The sequence below is a fragment of the Dromiciops gliroides genome, chromosome 3 (genome assembly GCF_019393635.1).
Source record: "Dromiciops gliroides isolate mDroGli1 chromosome 3, mDroGli1.pri, whole genome shotgun sequence".
In the NCBI taxonomy this organism is placed as follows: Eukaryota; Metazoa; Chordata; class Mammalia; order Microbiotheria; family Microbiotheriidae; genus Dromiciops; species Dromiciops gliroides.
In genome coordinates this window covers 455,138,652-455,159,986 of record NC_057863.1, presented here as the reverse complement: position 1 = coordinate 455,159,986, position 21,335 = coordinate 455,138,652, and the positions used below count along the sequence as shown (strand labels likewise).

At 36.4% G+C, this 21,335-nt stretch overlaps 1 protein-coding gene across 7 annotated transcripts in view; it reads left to right on the top strand.

Annotated features, from left to right (window-relative positions):
• SLC4A10 (solute carrier family 4 member 10) overlaps positions 1–21,335 on the top strand; it is a 373,536-nt gene that overhangs the window by 94,228 nt on the left and 257,973 nt on the right. For 3 of the 7 annotated variants that reach the window (XM_043991252.1, XM_043991248.1, XM_043991254.1), the window contains exon 1: positions 11,394–11,743. The exons of 1 other annotated variant lie outside the window; for it this stretch is intronic. In XM_043991252.1, coding sequence (XP_043847187.1) covers positions 11,663–11,743 — 81 coding nt within the window. In that variant the 5' untranslated portion in view covers positions 11,394–11,662. Of the gene's footprint in view, positions 1–11,392; positions 11,744–21,335 lie in introns of those variants that run through there. 3 more of the 7 variants (XM_043991251.1, XM_043991253.1, XM_043991249.1) reach the window with 2 other exon arrangements.

Below are 21,335 nucleotides of genomic sequence, written 5' to 3'. Positions count from 1 at the left end.
CTCAAATGAAGTAATAATTGTAAAGTACTTAAACACTATGTCTGGTACCTAGAAAGTACTCTATAAATTTTAGCAATTAGCTATTACTTAATATAAAAACTATAAAGAAGATAGATTATTTTCCAGTCGTAGTTCTTTGGTACTGTATAATTGTGTTTCACCATCCTGTTGCTTGTAATCAAAGTCATATTCTTCAGGCAAAATTCCAAAGATCTCTTTAGTTCTTCATTGGTATGTATTCAAGAAAAGCTTATACAAAGTTGTCACTAAGTGGGAACATTTGTGCTTTTTTGCAGTAATGGCCCGTTATGTTGCCATTCTTTTAAAAATGGTGACTGTATGGCATCTGAAGCTCAGTGAAATGGAGGTTGTGTAAATGTTATAACTCCTAAATGTGTGAAAATTAAATATCTCAAGGTTAATGGAAACCAGGAAGAAACTCTTATCCTTCTCCCCTCCTTAATAACTACAGTGTCTCTGCTAGAATGCTCACTGACTGGTATTCAGCCATAAGAATTTATAGCACAAATATGGTCCCGGTAGGTTTAGTTTTGTTCAGCAGCCTACCCTTGCTGCTGATGTCTGCTTTGTTTTTTACTTTCACCTGTCTTGCTTTTCATATTCCTAACAAACAGATCAGGTCCTAAGGAATGGAGGGATCAGTGTCAATGATCTTCTACGCCTCCATTTCTGTATGTTTCACAGATGGCTTCATTTTTCATCTTAAGAGCTAACTCAGCACATCCTTTAGGCAAAGATTCCTATTTCTCCATTGATCCAGGGTTGGAGAGATTATTTTATTTCTTGAAGTTGAACCTTATTTTCTTCTCTTTGTAATAAAAATTTGCATTGTTGCTATAGTGACATCAGAGTCCTATCTACTGAAAGAACCTCAAAAATACCAAATATTTACTTCAACATTTTTAGTTTTCCTGATGTGGAAAATGTATAGTGAAGTTATTGTTGGGGTTTTTTTTTAATTTTTAAAATTTTTTTGCAGGGCAATGAGGGTTAAGTGACTTGCCTAGGGTCACACAGCTGGTAAGTATCAAGTGTCTGAGGCTGGATTGGAACTCAGGTCCTCCTGAATCCAGGGCCAGTGCTTTATCCACCGTGCCACCTAGCTGCCCCAAAGCTAATTGTTTTTAAAGGCCTTGTCTCTTTCTGGAGGTACAACTCATGCTATGCTGTATGGTTCTCAACTGAGACTATACATCTCACTTTTAATTGATGGACATTTAGGTTAAAGCATTGGCAAAACACAATAGCATAGGAAAAATATTTAGAACAATAGTGACCTTTCTAAATGAAGCTATCCAATCAGCCAGATAATGCCCATTACTCCACCTCCCTCTTCACAGTGCTTATTTTGTAGTGCTTAGTTCTTTCTGTAGACTCTGGCAAATATAGATTTAGTAGATTGGGCCATATGTGAGTTGGAAAGTCAACTTTTTGTTAGCTATTCAACACATTCAAATATAGTTTACTAAGTGGCTCCTGTGGTTCAGGAACTTATACTTTTATAATCTGAATCAATGTGATATAGACAGCTTGATTCTCCAAATTTTGATTTGTTGTCTTCTCTATGATCAGACACCTACCTACCCTCCCTGAAGTGAAGCATCAAATTTGTTCCACATCCTTGGTATCTGTTGTATTTGTATTTCTTTCTTTTCTAAATTCTGCACTGCATGGTTTCTGCATTGACCTTCTCTCCAGAACTTGGTAACTCCCAGATCAAGAATATTATGACCTAAGAAAGTGTCATAAACTTTGTTTTCACTTTAACCATTTAATTCCTAAGAATGCAATTAGCAAAACAGACATATTAAATTGTTCACCAGAAAATCTCACAGCGTATTTTAGAAGGACTTTAGCAAATTCGTTTGAAATTTTTTTCCACATAGTGTAATTATTGTCATCATCTGCTTGCTTTGGGGAACCCTTTAACGACAGACACTAAATCTTGAACTTCATGTATTTGTCCTAACATAGTGCTAGGCACATAGTAGGTGTACAGGAAATATTTGATTGGTTGATACAGGGCAAAGTTTTCATTTTTTTCTTTTAGGTTACACTTTTTGTGGACTTCATTGTTATGGTTTTATATTTGTTTATCTCTTGCAGGCCAGTGTATAATTGTCACTTGTATAGGAATTAAAAAGGAAAATCAACACCCTTTCAAGTCTCTGTTCACAAATAAAATCACAGTATTATTAAAACTGCATTTAAATAGTTTTCAAATATGTGATTGTTGTTTTGCCAGCAATGCCTTTAAAGATCAAAGTGGCATATTCTTTAGGTTCTTGTGTTTGTTTATGTTTGAGTGAGAGAATTATCATTCTAATTTATGAATTGTAATTAAACAAAGAGAAAACAAAGAATTACTGTGATAAACCTTCTCTTGTCTTTTACATATGATGCTTTGAAGATTTGATCATTCTTCCAGTAGGGTCTTTGAAATTTATTATAATAAGCCTGATACTAAATTTCCAAGGAAAATTATAGAAGGTATTGTTAAGATTTGTAAGCATTAAAAAAGAGACATTGATCAATGTGGGTTCACCTTGAACTAGTCATGCCAAACTAACTTTGCTTCCTTTTTCAAAAGAGTTTGTTGATCACACATAAAATAGACATGATGACTCTTAAATCACACCAGAGCTTTTGACAATCGCTCAAATTATCTTTGTAGATAAAGATATTAAAATATAGAATAGAAGTTATTACTATTTCATACATGTCCAGCCAGTTGAGCAAATGTTAAAATAGTGTTAATAAATTGTTGTCAAAAATTGTTGTTTTATTTTTGCCTTTCTGTGTATCCTTGGTACTTACACTGTGCCTGGCAGAAAGTATATGCCTAGGAGCAGCTAGATGATGCAGTGGATAAAGCACCAGCCCTGGATTCAGGAGGACCTGAGTTCAAATATGGCCTCAGACACTTGACACTAGCTGTGTGACCCTGGGCAAGTCACTTAACCCTCATCGCCCTACCAAAAAAAAGAGTTATGAGAGGTACATATTTGGGGGCAGCTACGTGGAGCAGTGGATAAAGTACCAGCCCTAGATTCAGGAGGACCTGAGTTCAAATCCAACCTCAGACACTTGACACTCGCTGTGTGATCCTGGGCAAGTCACTTAACCCCCATTGCCTTGCAAAAAAGAAAAGAAAAGAAAAGAAAGTATATGCCTAACAAATGCTAGTTGGATGACTGACTTGTTGTACACCACCATTTTGAAAAAGATCAGCTCTGTGGTCTTGCCAATTCTGAGGGACCAAGGGATCAGTACTGTGAGATATTTGCAGGAATTTAATTCCTTTATTAATAAGTCAAGACTGTTGCCACATCATTCAACTGTTCTAGTTTCAGACAGAAAAGGAAAGGTAAGGCAGGGACAAGATAACAGATTGTTGAGGCCCGAAATTGTGTCAGATTTAAACTGATGAACTGTGTTGAATTGAAAGCAGAATGAAGTATTTGCAGAGAAACCATAGGGCTTGGCACCCCCCCCAATTCTTCATCTCTATGTACCTCTAATGTGTTTTCCTCAAACTCCCTCATTATCCTTGTCCTAAAAAAAGTATATTGTCTGCTTGTTTTTTTCTAGTCTTTCCACAATTATATGTTGTCCATTGACTAGATGCTTTTGGTGCCTTGTCTCAGCATGGTCTGTGTAATGTAAAAATAAGAGAAAGGGGAGAAAAGGAAGTTGAATACTATTAATGATGCTTTGTAGCTGTCCTAACTAAGGGTCTCAAATCATCATCATCATCATTTGCAAAATGACTTCACTTAAAAAGGATGTTTAGAGTGAGAATGTTGAGATACACCTGAGGTGTTTTCTGCTTTGACAGAATTATTTAAAACTGCCCTTTTTCTCCAATTATTCCATATGGAAACTGACTGAGGGCCAGAAAGCAGGTCACTAAGTATAATACAGAACAAAAAAAATCCCACACAAACATGAGGAGTCCTGTGTCTTGTAAAAAGTGACAGAGGGTTGGAAAGGCATATTCAAGCCCAAGTTACTTAAATATTCACTGAAAGTCTCACAATTGTTTGGGTTAGACATAAACTTATATATAGTTAGGACCCAATAGCGAAATTATAATAATGTGACCCCTGAAGTGGTCATGTATTCTAATTCACACTGAATATTTCCATTGGCTGGAAACTAATTACCATATTTTACATAATCATAACTTTGAATTGTGCGAATTCAATACATGTGACCAATTCAGGGAATTCATTATTCTCACTAAATAAGACCTAGATGCAGTGAAAAATTGAGTTATTCAACAGAAGTTCTTAACCTGAGTCCTGTAAAATTGCTGTCTAAAAATATATTGATGACTTTTCAATATAATTGGTTTTCTTTCTAAACATATGCATTTGATTTTATGCATTTAAAAAAACTGTGCTGAAAAGAGGGGCACAAGAAAGTGAAGGAAGCCAGGTGGGTTGAAGAATTGAGCTAAGGCTGGTACCTGCTGGCTTATTCTATTGAAAATTTGGAAGGAAAGTTTCTTATGTTAGAAGTACTATGAGCATGGTATAGTAATAGTTTTGAGTCAACTCTTCTATAATGTTCATTGTGAAATTAATTGCATAGATATGAACAACATTTGTATAGTAATATAATAATAATAACAATAATAGTAATATCTAACATTTATATAATGTTGTATAATGCTCTAGGGCAGCTAGTAATGCAGTAGATAGGGTGCTGGGCTAGGAGTCAGGAAGATTCATCCTGACTTCAAATCTAGCCTCAGAGACTTACTATGTGACTCTGGGCAAGTCACTTAACCCTGTTTGCCCCCATTTCCACATCTATAAAATGAGCTGGCGAAGGAAATGGCAAACCCCTCCAGTATCTTTGCCAAGAAAACACCATATGGGGTCATGAAGAGTCAGATGAGACTGAAAGGACTGAACAACAAACAACAACAAATGCTAGGTGCTAAGTGCTTTACAAATATCTCGTTTTATCTTCACAACAACCATAGAAGGTAGGGGTTATTATCCTCATTTTATAGTTGAGGAAATTGAGTCAAATAGAGGTCAAGTGACTTGTCCAAGATCACACAGCTATTAAGTATCTGAGACAGAATTTGAACTCAAGTCTTTCTGTCTCCAAGCCCAATGCTCTATCTACTGTACTGCCTAGATACCTCTAAAAATAGCTAGGATTTATATAGTGCTTTTTTCCTTTTTTCTCTTTTGTTGTTTGTTTGTTTTGCGGGGCAATAAGGGTTAAGTGACTTGCCCAGCATCACACAGCTAGTAAGTGTCAAGTGTCTGAGGGCAGATTTGAACTCAGGTCCTCCTGAATCCAGAGTAAGTGCTTTATCCATTGCACCACCTAGCTGCCCCCATAGCGCTTTAAGGTTTACATAGAGCTTTACAGGCAATAAAGAGTATCTTGTTATTAATAACTTATTTATGAATATACATATGTGTATATAAAATATTTTGTCATTTATAAAAATTTTGTGGGATAGGTACTAAAAGAATTATAATCCTCATTTTACAAATGTGCCACACCATTTGTAATTGTGAGCTAAGATCAGAACCTGTCTTCTGACTTCATCTCGAGTATATTTTCAAATATGCTGGCTTTTGCAACCAAGAGACAGCTTAGTGTAGTGAGCATATAGCTGGCCTTGAAGCCAGGAAGACCTGGGTTCAAGACACCTACTATCTGAGCAAGTCACTTAATCTCTTAATGCCCTCAGGAAGGTATTGAACTGCCTTGATGATGGAGTTCTCTATTCTATTCTCTGTCCATTTCCTACCCCATGAAACTTAGAGTCATCTAAGCTTAAAGGACTTCACAGTTAATAATAAATTACTATGAGGGGCAGCTAGGTGGCACAGTGGATAAAGCACTGTCCCTGGATTCAGGAGGACCTGAGTTCAAATCTGCCCTCAGACACTTGACACTACCTGTGTGACCCTGGGCAAGTCACTTAACCCCCATTTCCCCGCAAAACAAACAAATAAATTTTAAAAAGTAAACAATCATTTAAATAAACAAACAAAAATAAATAGGTAGATAGATAGATAAATAAATAAATGAGTAAATGAATAAGTGAATGAATGGATAAATAAATAGCTATGTCTATGTAATAAATTAAACAACCCAATGAATTGCTGTGAATTAACTATTGGTCAATATTCATATTATAGACAAACAACTTTTGGTTAACTAGTTAAGTAACTAGAGGAAACCCAGAAAGCTCTGTTGTATTTTGGATTTGGCAATTAAAAAATATCATTTGAGTTAACTGAGGCTTGAAGCAAGGCAAAAATAAGGAGGGTGGACCTTCCAGGCATTCAGAAAATTAGGTAAATGCATGGATTTAGGAGCTGACATGTTGATTTCAGAGAATGTCAAGTTGGTCTGGAACACAGATTACAAGAATAGGAATAATATGAAATAAGGGTGGAACTAGCTTTTTTGTAAGAATGTTATCTATATGTGTGATTTCATTAGCATGGGGAACTCCCGAGTGAGGAAATTCTATCTTCTGTAGCAGATTTGACAACCTGTCTCTAATTTTATAGCCTTAGAGAGTTGCCAAGAACCACAGAAAGGTTGAGTGACTTGACCATTTCTCGGACAGTACATGTTAATATTGGAACTTTAACCCAAGCCTTGCTGACTTCAAAGTCACCTCATTATCCACTCTGCCTTGCTGCCTTTCTGAGCTTTTTCTTCCTATTGTAAAAAATAGCTTTGTACGTCTGACAGTAACAGACACAATCTCAGAGTTTTTAATTTATTTTATTTCTGGTTCTTACAGCATCTATTTTTTCCTTATAAATTGTCACAATCTCTCTTCTCACTGTGATGTACTTTTTGGCAACATATTCAATAAAATCATTCTATGCTTATAAGTTTTATATGAGTACAATTTCTTTTTTTTAAAGTTACAATACTTTGGCAAGAGATTTTTTACTTGGTCTTTATCTCATTACCAGTGGTACTGGTTAATAAAAACAAAGAGCATACCTATATGATGCTTTGAAACTTCCAGTTAAAAAGTGAATATCTTCAGGTCATCACAAAGGGTGTTTGATTCATTTCTTTACTTACTCTTTATTTATTCATTGATTCAATAAGTATTTATCAAATGCCTTTATACACAGCACCATGATAGTTATCAAGAGTAATACAGGACAGAGGCAGCTAGGTGGCACAGTGGATAAAGCACTGGCCCTGGATTCAGGAGGACCTGAGTTCAAATTCAGCCTCAGACACTTGACACTTACTAGCTCTGTGACTCTAGGCGAGTCACTTAATCCTCATTGCCCTGCAAAAAATCAACACAACAAACAAAAAAAAAAGAGTAATATAGAAGAAGCATAAACCATCATATGCCATACTCTTTTCCAGAAGTTGCTTTCTAGTTGGGGAGATATGTCCTATACATAGACAACCATGAAAAGGCATATAGCATAGCAAGGGCATTTAGAGAAGGGGGATTATTATGAACTGGGGCATCTTCATCTTTTGGGAATATTAGACCTGCTTTTAGCCATCTGGTGAAGTTACAGACCCCTTTCTATAAAATGTTTTTAAATGCACAAAATAAAATATGTAGCATTATAAAGGAAAACAATTATATTGAAATACAGTTATTAAAATATTTTTTCAAAATGTTTGTAGATCCTAAATTAAGAATTCTGGGGCTAGAGGTGATCTAGGAAGGTTTCATGGAAGAGTGGAACCCAAGCTGGACTTTGAAGACCATCTACTTGATACAAAGCTTGAGGAGAAATCACATTTATCAACATTTCAATTCTACTCAAGCCAATAAATACTCATCAAGTACCTACTAAGTATAAAATACTGTGTACCAGGCTTTGGGGATGCAAAGACAAAAATGAAACAGTCTGTGTTTTCAAGTATCTTACACTCTACTAGAAGATATGTCATGTTGGAGGCAACTAGGTGGCACAGTGGATAAAGTACCAACCCTGGATTCAAGAGGACCTGAGTTCAATCCAACTTCAAACACTTGACATTTATTAGATGTGTGATCCTGGGAAAGTAAAAAAAAAAGATATGGCATGTCTACATGAGTATTATACAGGGTAGACAGTAAAGGCAGCTATGCAGAGATCAGGCCAAGAGCTCTAGGAGAATTTCAGGAAAGAAGGAATGCTAAAGAGGAGCTGAACCTGAGAATATATTAATCAAGGTTTAATAATAGCTGAATATTTTATGCACATGAGGACAGAAAAATATTTTAGGTAAATGGACAATTAGAATAAGTGGATATAATTTATCTACTTCCTACTCTGGAAGCTGAGTTAAGGCTTGAAGGAAAATAAGAATTTGGGAAGGCATAGATAAAGAGGGTATACCTTCTAGGCATTAGGAAAAGTAGGCAAAAGCATGGATTTAGGAGCTGACCATGTTGATTTCAGAGATTCCAAGTTTGTCTGGAACATAGATTACAAGAAGAGGAATTATATGAAATAAGAATGAACTAGGTTGTAGAGGGTCGATAATGCCAGGATAAGGGAATTTGTATTTTAACCTAAAGGTTATTGGAAACCACTAAAGATTTTTGAGTAGAGGAGGACATAGTCATGATCCGTAGGAATATTATTTTGACAATTGTTTTCAGAATTGCCCAGAAAATAACAAAACTGGAGAGCAGTTATATGGTTGTCATGACAGTCCAGAGAGAGGCAGATGATCAGGGCTTTACCTAAGGTGGTAGCTATGTGAGCTATAATGACACCTCATGTTTACACAGCACTCTCAGGTTTACAAAGTGTTGTACATTAATTATCTCATTTGATCCTCACAACAACCCCATGAGATCGGTACTGCTGTTATCCTCATTTTATAGATGAGGAAACCCAAGTAGGAAGAGGTTGTGACTTGCCCGGGGTTTTACAGCTGTGAAGTGTTTGATGCAGGATTTGAATCGGGACTCTCCTAACTCCAAATCCAAGGCTTTATCTAATACAGAGTAAGGAGGAAATGGAGGAAGAGAGCTTGTGGAGTTAGAGTCAACAGTAAAAGGCCTCTGATTGATTGGAGAGAGACAGAGACAGAGAGACAGAGAGAGAGAATATCAAAAGTGTGTCCAAAGTTATAAAGCTGGGTAACTTGGAAGATGGATTGGTTAAATTTTTGTCCAAATGCTTTGGCACTTCACAGATATAGGATGTGTCTGAAGGCCTGTGATTGACACATTGAAGCTATGGTTAGTGACCTTCCTATAATCCTATTCTGAAAAGATTGTTTTTGTTCTGTTGTTTGTCCTTCATATTGGAAGAGGACCATGACATGGGGTGATGTCATGACTTGCACTGAATTGGATTTAAGTGAGGGAGGGCTGTGCAAGGTCACCAACCTCACTCTCTACTCCAGAGCCATCTGGGTCCAGTGCCAAGATATATATCAGGACTACTGGAAATGGCCTCAGATAAAGGCAATTGGGGTTAAGTAACTTGCCCATGGTCACACAGCTAGGAAGTGTCTGAGGTAAGATTTGAACTCAGGTCCTCTTGACTCCAGGGCCAGTGCTCTATCCACTGTGCCACCTAGCTGCCCCATTCTGGGAAGTTAATTCTACCTAGAATATTCCTTTTTTCTGATTCCTTAAGAATCATTCTGATTAAAGAGTGGAAAGTAGATAACTTATACTGACTTATTATAATTATCCATTTAACTAAAATATTTTATGTTCTCATGCATATAAAATACTTCAGCTATTATTAAACTTTGAATTTTTTATTTCCTAGGTAGACAGATAATGTTTTTAAAGTCATTATATTTGGTGGAATATAACATGAAGGTTTAAAGAATAACATTTTATATTTGTTGTCCTCATTTTCTGATTCAGTTAAATTAAGTTCTCATGATTTAGAACTGAAAGTGACATTGAAAGATATCTAAGGCTATCTAGTACAAATCTTTCATTTTACAAATGAGGGAATTGAAAGGCCCATAGAAATCAATAAATTAATAAACATTTATTAAGTGCCCACTATTGTCAGGCAATCTGCTAAGCACTAGGGTTGCAAAAAAGAATCAAAAGGCAGTCCTGGGGGGCAGCTAGGTGGCACAGTGGATAGAGCACCAGCACTGGAGTCAGGAGGACCTGAGTTCAAATCCTGCCTCAGACACTTAACACTTACTGGCTGTGTGACCTTGGGCAAGTCACTTAACCCCAACTGCCTCGCCACCCCCACACACACACCCACATACACACAAAAAGGCAGTCCCTGCCCCCAAGGAGCATCCAATCTGATGCTCAAGGACATATGACAATAATAATAATAATAATAATAATAGCAACAACAACAACAAAATATTTGTACAGTACTTACTGTATGTCAGACTCTGTGCTAGATGCTTTACAGTTGTTATTTCATTTGATCATCACAACAATCCTAGGGGGGATTGGTTATTATCCTCATTTCACAGATGAGGAAACTAAAGCCTACAGAGGTTAAGTCACTTAGCGCAGGTCAAATAGCTAGTAAATCTGAGGTCATATTTGAATTCAGGTCTTCCTCAATCCAGACCCCGTGATTTATGCATTATGGTGCCACCTAACTGTCATATATAGCTCAGAAGAACCCTAGTCTTTCCACTTCAAATTGAGCATGATTTCTACTATACCAGAGACAAGAAAGTGCAGTGAAAAGTTACATTCATCTTGGAGACAGAGGACCTGAGTTCAAATCCCAGTTCTGCCACTTCCTATCTGTATGACTTTGCAAAGTCATTTAACATTTCTGGGCTTCGGTTCCTTGTATTGTGTGTGTGTCTGTGCGTCTGTATATGTATATGTATGGCTATATAACCTATATAAATTTATATAGGCACATAAATTTAAAATTATCACCTGAAAATTTATATATATATATATACATATATTTCTACATTTCTAATTTTTAAGACACTGATAGGAAAAATGTTAGAAGTGTCTTTATATTTCAATTCAATAAATATTTGTCATTGTGCATAAAGCACTATGCTATGCAGGGGATATATTTACCTGAGCAGATATGGGCTCTTGCTTTAATCTTTTGCTGGTTTGGCTTTGTGTTGATGGAAATTGCTAGGGCTTTTTTTAAGGTAAGTTTCCTTTAAATCAGAATACAGTTCTGCTTTTTAGGTCATCACAATGAAGCTTGCTCATGCAAGGGGGGAAAAACATTTCAATCTAGAAATGACATTTTCAACCCTGATCTTTGAAATGTAAACTTTAAATGCATAATCACATAATTTAGTTCTTATTTTAAAGGAGTTAAAAGAAAACCAAATTCTGTCCCCCCCCCCCCCTTCTTGGCAGGGAAAATCTTTATAGTAACACGAGTGAAAAAAAACCTGAAGGATGTGGCTTGCTCTCTGTTTGGATGATGCAGAATTGCTTTAAGCAGTAAGCTTACTGTTTTCAGGCAGCATTAGCAGCATCAGCAATACAACTGTGTCAGCCCTCCTGAATACTGGATGCTTGTCATCGCACAAGGGGAAATGATCTACTGTATTTAGGATTTGTTCATTTGATAATGGCTTAAACAGATCCTGATGGACAGACCTGGTGTTTGATGCTTTCTTCACTAGCCCTGAAGATGCTGAGAGATAGAGATGGCTGGGATGTTCTTTTGTAAGACAGGAAATGCAATCTTTGGGGGTTTCTGGAAATAGAAAGGTCATGCAGCCTGGAACCAGTGAGCCATGCCAGTCTCTAAGTCATCAGGTATGACCTCATGGTTTATACTGATATTATTATAACGTAGGGTCTGTGTTTTTCTTTACCCAGTCTTGAGTCATTTAGAATGCATTAACCAATATTATTATCAGACTGGCCATAGGCTTTTGCAGGAGGAATATTTACAGTAGGTGACAGAGAACCTTAATAATACACATTTTTTTTTTATAAATGTAGTTTATGCCCTAGCTCTTAGTGGGAGTGGGGGTGGGGTAAAAAGGAATACAAAATTCTTATATTTGTGTTTAAATGCAGAATTGGGGGGGAGGTGCTGTATAGATCTTTCCAGATCAGATCTGGCTATAGCCAAGCTGCATTAAAAAAATCAGAATGTTAAGAACGTTATGTTTGGGTCAGGTTGATAAAGATATACCATAACTAGTTGCTTTCTGGTCAGTGGAATAATATAGAAAGACAACTCATTATTTTAGAATTCTTAAGTAGAGAGGAAAATTTTCTTTTCTTTGACTTGGAATCTAGGCATGTAAAAAGTAAAGATTCAAGCAACAAAAGTTTGATCACAGTATTATTGTTTTTATCAAAATCTGGGGTATAATAAAGATTTTTTTCAAATGTAGATTGTAATAACTGAACTGTTTTAAATCCTCTGAGACTGAAAATGTAATTCAATTACTTTAGGATACAAAAAGAAAAAAAAAACCACTGGTTTCCATCCCTCAGATCTCTTGAAATGCTGATGCTTTAGGGGCTGTTAATGTAGATACCTGCTGTGACACTATTTTTAGATAAAAGCCGATTACAGACCTGTCTTCTAAAATGAAGGCTTGTGACATTGTAGCTTGTCTAGGCTTTTTAACCCAGAAGAGTCAAGATTTGCCTGCTTTCATGTGGAAATTGCAAAAAAAAATACATTTAAAATAGGTTCACACAAATGATAGAACACTCAGTGACCCAGGAAAGTAGTTCACTTCAGTACATCCATTTTGTTCTAAAACTCTGCTATTTATTTTAAACTATTTTCACACGTGATACTGCCACACATGAAGTTCATCTTGTTGCAGCAGATCCCCATGGGAAAATATTTGTATAAAATACCATACATGTGTTAGACACACAAATGCTTACAGGAATGCATTTTATTCCCTTTTTATATTGTATATATTCCATTATTCTATAACAGCTGCCTGAGGCCTCTTGACCCAGAAAATCTTTATTAAATGATCAGAGAGACAAAGTGATTTAGCATGTTTCTACAAAAGTTTGTACTTTTGCAAAAGAACCTGAAGCCCTTAGAATAAACTGATTCAGTTAAAGGGTTGGTCTGTCCTTTTTAATTAAAAACACATCGGAAAAAAGTCTACTTACTGATATTGGCAATAAATTTATAGGTTATTCAACCTGCTTATCCAGATTATACTCTTATTAATAGGGAAGACTGCCATATTCCTAAGCTTGCTTAGTTTCGGAATGATTTGAATATACCTTTCAGTTGCTATAAAACCTGTTTAATCTGTTAGAATTTATTTCCAGTCTTTGCATGTATTAGTCACTATGAGTACATTCTGTTTCTTGGCATTGTCCTGGGATTCCTCTAAGTATTGGTTTCACAGCACTTTGTTGTTTTTCTCTGTCTGTGACCTTCTAAAAAGAACCAAATTGCTCAAGGTTTTTTATTCTCTTTCTTTGCTGGCAATTAAATGGAGACTTGTTGATTTGTTTTGTAAGGTGAAGAGGACAATTGTTTCAAAGTCCTTAATTCATGTTAGTAATATGGGAGACATTCATTGGCATTGGATGGGCATTACCATCCCAAAGCATGTCAAATTAGCAGACATTTGGAGAATAATTTCAGCCTTCCCCCTATGATTCAAGATAACCTTGAACTTTTCAATTGTGATGCCTCTGGAAGTCTTCTCAGAAAAGGTAGGCCATGTTTTCAGCAGTCTCTAACTATAATATTCAGTGTTTAAAATCCATTTAAAATGTATTATAGGGGGCAGCTAGGTGGTGCAGTGGATAAAGCACCAGCCCTGGATTCAGGAGGACCTGAGTTCAAATCTGACCTCAGACACTTGACATTTACTAGCTGTGTGGCCCTGGGCAAGTCACTTAACCCTTATTGCCCTGCAAAGAAAAAAAACATATTATAAATATTATCTGAAGATAGTAGTGCATGATGAACTATTTGGTTAATTCTCTGTTGAATATCTACAGCATTCTTCCTCTTCCCCAAAACCCTCTACCACTGTACAATGGGAGGCTTGTGGTATAGTTGAAAGAGTGCTGGTTTTGGAAGCAAAGGATCTGACATTGAATTTGAGTTATAAAATATGCTATTTCTGTTCCTTTGTGGAAATCTGACCACACATATGAATCTTAGTTTCCTCATCTATAAAATGAGGGGATTAGACTAGATGACCTCCAAGATCCTCTCCACTACTAAATCTATGATCTTATGGATGTATTATGTAGCCTTTTGTTCCACTGGATAAAAAAAAACTAATCAGATTAACTAGTCCTTGTAAAAGCAAACAAAAATTTAGACCACAGGAGCAAGATTAGAGGAGTGCTATAGAATGAAAACAACGAGGAAGGTTGGATTGAGCCCCCAGCAAAGGATAGAGACAGATTCTCCTACAACAGCTTGTATTTTAAACTCATTTTTGAAAAGTTGTTGTTTGCTCTTAAGAGCAAAATCAGAAAAAGATGTGCATACCTAGATATTCAGGGCAAAGGTTAGTTTCACACAGTGCCAAAGTTTTTTTCTACTTGCAAATCTATTGGCTTGTGTGTGTGTATATATATATATTTATGATAATTGTATGGATGATTTTAAAAAAAGACATTTTCCTTCCCATTAAACACCCTCACATAGCAAAGAAAAACAGTTTAGCAAACCAACTAGTATGCAACATAATGACTCTTGCCTCCTCCCAACTTTTCTAAAGAGAGAAAGATGGTTTTATCATTATCCACTGGGGCTGAGATTGGTTAGTTACCATAGTCTCTGAATTCAGTTGCATTTTACTGGTCTGTTATTTTCATTATGGCAGTCTGTCCATGCTGTTCTTCTGATCCTGTTTTTTATCTGTACCAGTTCATGAGTCTTACCATATTTCATTGAATTTCTCATAATTGTCATTTCTTATAGCACAATAATATTCCATAACATAACAAGTACCACAGTTGGTTCAACCATTCCCCACCTGATAGGAATTCACTGTGTTACTTGTTTTGTTGTTGTTGGTAGCTTGGTCTTTATTTAGAAAAACATGAGGATAGGTTAAACAGTGCAATCAAATACTTACCAACTTTGGTTAAACAATATCTGAAAAGTTTTCAGTGTGCATGCCATGATATGGTTAACTATAATGAATCAACTACATTTTCAAAAGATGTTTTTATTTGCTCTCTGTTTGGTATTAAATCATTGACTGCATTCTACCAGTTGTGTTACCTGTAAAACTTAGTTTGGATCCCAAAGTAATTAGACCAGCCATAAAACATAGCCTTCATTGAAATAAGATGCTTATAAAAGTGAAAATAATGACTCATATTGTTCTTGCAGCTATTGAGGCTCATTTCCAGTCAATGTATCATTTACTGATATCAATAACAGTGGGAAAATTGGACTGAAATATTTTCACATATTACTAGGATGAATTAAGTAATATTGTGGGCCTGTCTGTAAAACTCCTCATATTTTTAAGCTTATAAAGACTGATGGGAAGAGTCAGGGAACTAAAAATAAAGAAGTAGAACCCCCCACTGTATTCTGCCTGGAACATACCATATCTGAATCTTTGTTCTTAGTGCTGGATTCTACCTTCTAGGAAGGCCATTGATAAGCATAAAAACATTACAAAACAGGTGACCCAAGATAGAGAAAGGTTTCAAAATCATACTCTTTGAAGATTAGTTCTACAGCTAAGAATGTTTAGCCATAGAAGAGAAGACAAGAGGACCCTTCTTTGAATATTTTAAGGGTTTTCTTATAGAACAGGGGATAGACTTATTATGAATAGCTCTTCAAAGCAAAATCAAGAGCAATGACTTGGAAATTGCAAAAAGAGAGATTTCGACTTGATGAAAGGAAAGCTTCTAGAATGATACCAATCCAATCATACATCACTGAAAGACATCTTTGTGTAGGGTGTAACAGTACTTCCCAATTACAGTTTAACATTAAAGTTATGGAGCAAAATAACTGAGTGAGTGAGTGAATGAATGAAAGCTATGCAATAGTTCAGCTATAATGACCAGTTGTCATCTATCTGTAATGGTCACTATAGACCAAAAAATCTCTTTTTTGGAAGTGAGGAAGGACTTTATCCTAGTTGATAAGAGATTTTCATGAGTTTTGCCCTTCAAATGAGACAATGAAAAAATATTTTTGTTTAAGCCATTGCTATGATATAGAAAGGCATAAAGAAAGGAACAACTACTAGTTCTTGGTTCCTGTTTGTTAGGGTTTAATGTTTTATATCTCTGGCAATTAGAAATGTAAAAACATTTGCCTGCTTAAAATATCTTCCAGTGAACTCTTTGAGTATGTGTGAGTAATTTGATATTTGGATGATATTTAAATGCAGAAGTTCCTAATTTTGTGGCATCACTGGATCCAAACACTGTTTTGTTAAGAAATCTTCTCAACCTGAAGATTTCCCCAAGGGATGAGCAATCAGTCAATGAGGGTTTAAGATCATGAGCCTAGGAGTTCCCAGATTTTTAGGTTCCTCTGCTCACCTGTTCTTCTTTGCTTATCTCTGGGGAAATAACAATATAAAGCATACAGAAGAACATTTTCCATATTGAGAATTCAGTCCCAAAGGCTGGGGTCTTTGAAGATGAAAGTAAGATTGCTGAAGCAGATCTTCTGCTGCATGGAAAAAGTAGAGGGTACAGCAGTAATGAAATTTTTTATCCAAACTACTAAAAGAAGTGACATGACCCACCCTCTCTACTGTCACCAAAACGTATCTATTCCTATGCTAATTCCCTCCAAATTCCTGGTACAAATACCACACTTCTGAGCAGTTGACCTGACATAGGGGTTTTTTAAAATTAGTCTTAAGGACAATTGAATAAGCTCATCTTAATATGAGGAATACATTGCAATGAAGCTTTGGGAGTAAAATAAAATGTCTCTCAAAGGCAAGTGGAAATTGTGACTGTTATTCTTAGCTATGAATGTCATTTGAATATTCAACAAATTACAAATCTAAATAATTAAGCCTTAATCTAAACCATGGATGTGTGTGGAAAACAGTGTAAACTTCAGTACAGATAAACTATTAGCTAGACCTTTAAATCATCTACCCTAAAATATCACCTTAATCTTTCATGGGATGAGTAGAAGCCAGATAGATATCATCCAAGTATAGATGACCTTCAGACTTTGGGCAGATGGGCTTTGTCTCTTGGCATATAACCCAGCAGAGTGTCATCTGTACATGGGAATTGTGAAGTTTTGCATTTAATGCCCTCACTTCACTGCTTTTTCACCCATATTAAAGATGGAAATAGTGAGACCTATGGAATCATTCATAAGGGATGAAGTGAAAGGAGAAAAGGTGATTTTCCTGTGCCATGATTGAAACTTTTTTGTAGTTTGTAGTCTGACTCAGCTTTGGCTTTTTTGGCCCAAAAGGACCAAAGAATTCCTAGGTTACAGAATACCTTTTTGGATCATATATTGTTCTGTTCCATAGTTGGGCTACTTTCTAGTGGTTAAAATTGATTGTTGGCCATAAGTTAATTTTGCTCATGAACAGGAGAAAATTAATTTCCCTTATTTCAATATGGAAGAAATTGCTAAAGCTAATCCAAGACATTTTATGTAATTTGGTAATTGGGGAGATGAGTTAGGATCATAGATTATAAGTACCTAAAGGGAATTTAGATGTCATTTTATTTAACCTCTTTATTTTACAGAGAAGACAAGGGTGCCCCAAAAAGTTAGTGTGGGGAATAGAAGCCACATATATCCAGATGGATACCCAAGCCAAGAGTCTTCACATTCTACCCTGATGCCTCTGAGCTGCTTAATCTTTGGGCATATTTGTGGATATGAATATAAATGAAAGACTATGAATGAGTAAAATAATGTACAATTTCAGAATGTATAGAGAGTATTGCCTAAATAATAGGGAGAGAAAATTCTAGGTTGGAAAATCATCAAGCCTGGATAATTATTATAACCTTTGCTTTTTGCTTCTACAGTAGCGACAATTCTTTTAACTTCCTGTTATCTCAGTTTTCTCAGCAGTGAATAGGAATAGGTAGTAATATTTGCCTCTAAAGGATCTCATAAGGATTTGAAGTATCAAATATCAAATTGTGTGAAATATTAAAGGACAAACATATTACCCTCATATCAGGAAAAGCAGAAATCTGATATTCATATGGGAGTGGTCTGCAACAGACATACCACTTCCTTGAGATTATCTAGAAAAATTTATGCTTTGGATAAGTATTAGACTAGATTGGAATCAGTTTCCTTATATGTAAAAAATCAGGGGTTCTTAACTTTTTTTGGGTCATGGACCCCTTTGGAATTCTGGTTGAACCCTTTTCAGAATCATGTTTTAAGGACATAAAAAATATATATTACAAAAGGAATTCAATTCTATTGAAATATAATTATCAAAACATAAAACAATACAAATTCACAGACCTTAGGTTAAGAACCTTTGAAGATAATCTTTTGGTTTTTTGAGGTCCTTTTCAATTGTAATAATCTGATTCCACTGGGGGCAGCTCGGTGGTGCAGTGGATAAAGTGCTGGCCCTGGATTCAGGAGGACCTGGGTTCAAATCCAGTCTCAGACACTTGACACTTGCTAGCTGTGTGACCCTGGGCAAATCACTTAACCCTCATTGCCCTGCAAAAAAACCCCAAAAAACAAAAGCAAAATAATCTGATCCCATGATTCTAGTTCATACAATCATAGATGTAGACCTGAGAGAGAATTTAAGAGTTCATCTATTCAAACTTCCTACTTATATAAGTGCAGAAATTGAGGCCCAGAGAGTCTATGTGAATTGCCTAATGTTACACAGCTGACAGAGAAATGAGCCCTTGACTCCAGAATCAGCATTTGTTCTGTTACTCTGAATTGCCTTTTTAGTTTTCTTAATACCAAGGAACTTAAGGCAATGAAGGTAATTACCCCCTCTGGATTGGCCATCATATTCACCTCTAACAGTATCCTAGTGGTCTAGTCAGAATCAAGAACAGGAGCTGATGCTTCTTCAACTTTTGCTTTAAGGAAGGTTTAACATAGTGACACAATGACGAATTATATTTAATTTAATACTGCAAAGGTCCTGAGCACTTTTTTTTGAAAGAAGCTTGTTGTCAAAAGTACATGATTGGACCATTTATACCTCACAATACCTAAACTTTGCTTTTTGTCTTGTTTATTTTCACAAAACTGTTTTTCCATCACAATCCCATGAAAATAAATGATGCCATTGATTTCAGTTGCATTTAATAGAATGAGAAAACCACAAAATTATGCTTGCATAGGAAGAATGAAATTCTTGTTTTGACTTACTTTCTGCATAGCAGAAGGCCCCCTCATTTATAAAATTGGGTTTTTATTCCCTACTGACTTAAATTTTGATAGAATATATTTACTTCTGATTTCTGTAAGTTAGAGTCTTCAAATCCAGGTCCATACTCTTGCACTTAACCCACCTTCTTTTACATCTTATGAAAACCAGCCCTCTGTTTATCCAGACTTTAAGAAATTCCAGGGAGAAATATCTCCATGTTGCTGTCCACCAGGGATACTAGCCTATCTTCTTGAGCCTGTTAAGAGACAGAGAACTTTAGTGTGGGTTGAGGAGAGGAAAGGGCAGAGTAATAGAAAATAATATATGTTTATCCAAATGACTCTCTGGGGGCTCATTTTGTAGATCCTGTCATGTTAAGCACTTACACTGACTGAGGGATCTCCATGGCTGGGACTGTTCTATTTCTGTCTTTGTATCCCCAGCATCTTGACGGTGCCTGGTACATAGTGAGTATCTAATAAATGTTTGTTAAATTGAAGTGACAAGCCACACACATATCAGTAATGCTGTCACTCTGCATAGCAGTACAAATGAGGGAAGCAGGGGAGATCTGCATATGGACCAACACTTTAGAGTGACTTTATTGAGTCTAGACACAGGCCAAGAGAGCAAACTGAAAGAGCACCTCTTCTCATGTAAATAATTCTGTTCCCCTTCCCTCTTGCCCCTGTTTCCAGAACAGGAGAGGCTTGGGTTTCGGGGGGGGGGGGGCGGGGACATTACTTAGTTGCCCCTGGGTAGATGGGATTATATTTGTGGATATGAAATTCATTCAATCAATCAACAAAGATTTATAACATTATATGTCATATATTCTGCTAAATACTGGAGATGTGAATAAAAATAGAAAATCATCTATGTACAAGAGGAACTTGCATTTTTTTTTGGTGGGCTAATGAGGGTTAAGTGACTTGCCCAGGGTCACACAGCTAGTGTCAAGTGTCTAAGGCTGGATTTAAACTCAGGTACTCCTGAATCTAGGGCCAGTGCTTTTATCCACTGCACCACAAAGCTGCCCCCTAAAAAGTCAAAATATTTGGGGGGGCAGGGCAATGAGGGTTAAGTGACTTACCCAGGGTCACACAGCTAGTGCCAAGTTTCTGAGGCTGGGTTTGAATTCAGGTCCTCCTGAGTCCAGTGCCAGTGCTTTATCCACTGTACCACCTAGCTGCCCTAAGGAGCTTGCATTTTAATGGAGGAAAATGCATATGTATGTATAAATATAAGTAAATATACCTATACATACAAAGTAGACAAGACTCTGGCCTTTCAAGGTGGTACTTGAGTTAGGTCTTAAAGGAAACCAAGGATTATGAGAAACGAAGGTGAGAACCAGCTAGTGCAAAAGCATGGAGATGATATATGGCATGTCATGTGAGGAGCAGCCATTGGATCAATATGGATAGACTATAGAATACATAGAAAGTTATAGCTATTCAGAAGCCTGGATAGATAGGAAGGGGTCAGGTTATGAAGAATTTTAAATGCCCAGCAGGGAAGTTTATATTTGATCCTAGAAGTAATGTGGTGACTTTGGAGTTTATTGAGTCGGGAGCTGATATAGTCAGACTAGCCCTTTAGGGAAAACACTTTGATATCCTTTTCAATGCTAGATGTTTCTAGTAAGGTCTTGCTTTCTGATTTGCTTATCAGTGATGTGAAAGGGGGCTTAAGAGCATATGGTACTGTGGCTGGGTGGATGAAATACTGCCAAACATTTGGTATATTTGATGCCCCACCACGTGCTGCAAGGCAGTCTTGCCAAGAGCATCAAACCCTCCTTAAGTAAATCTTGTAAACAATGTTCAGAGTCAAGTGCCCTTCTATATGTAAACAACATTTGTGGGTTCCTGATTCCTTATACTATTTAGGTAGATAATAGAAAACAAAGTAATCCCAGAGACTATGGGATAAAAATAATACTAACACAATCCCTACACTCACAATGCCTACCTCTACTTCTGCCAGTGGCAGAGAATGTCTAATTCCTTTTCCTTGCGACAGCACTCCAAATATTTGAAAAGAGTTGTTGTTTTTCC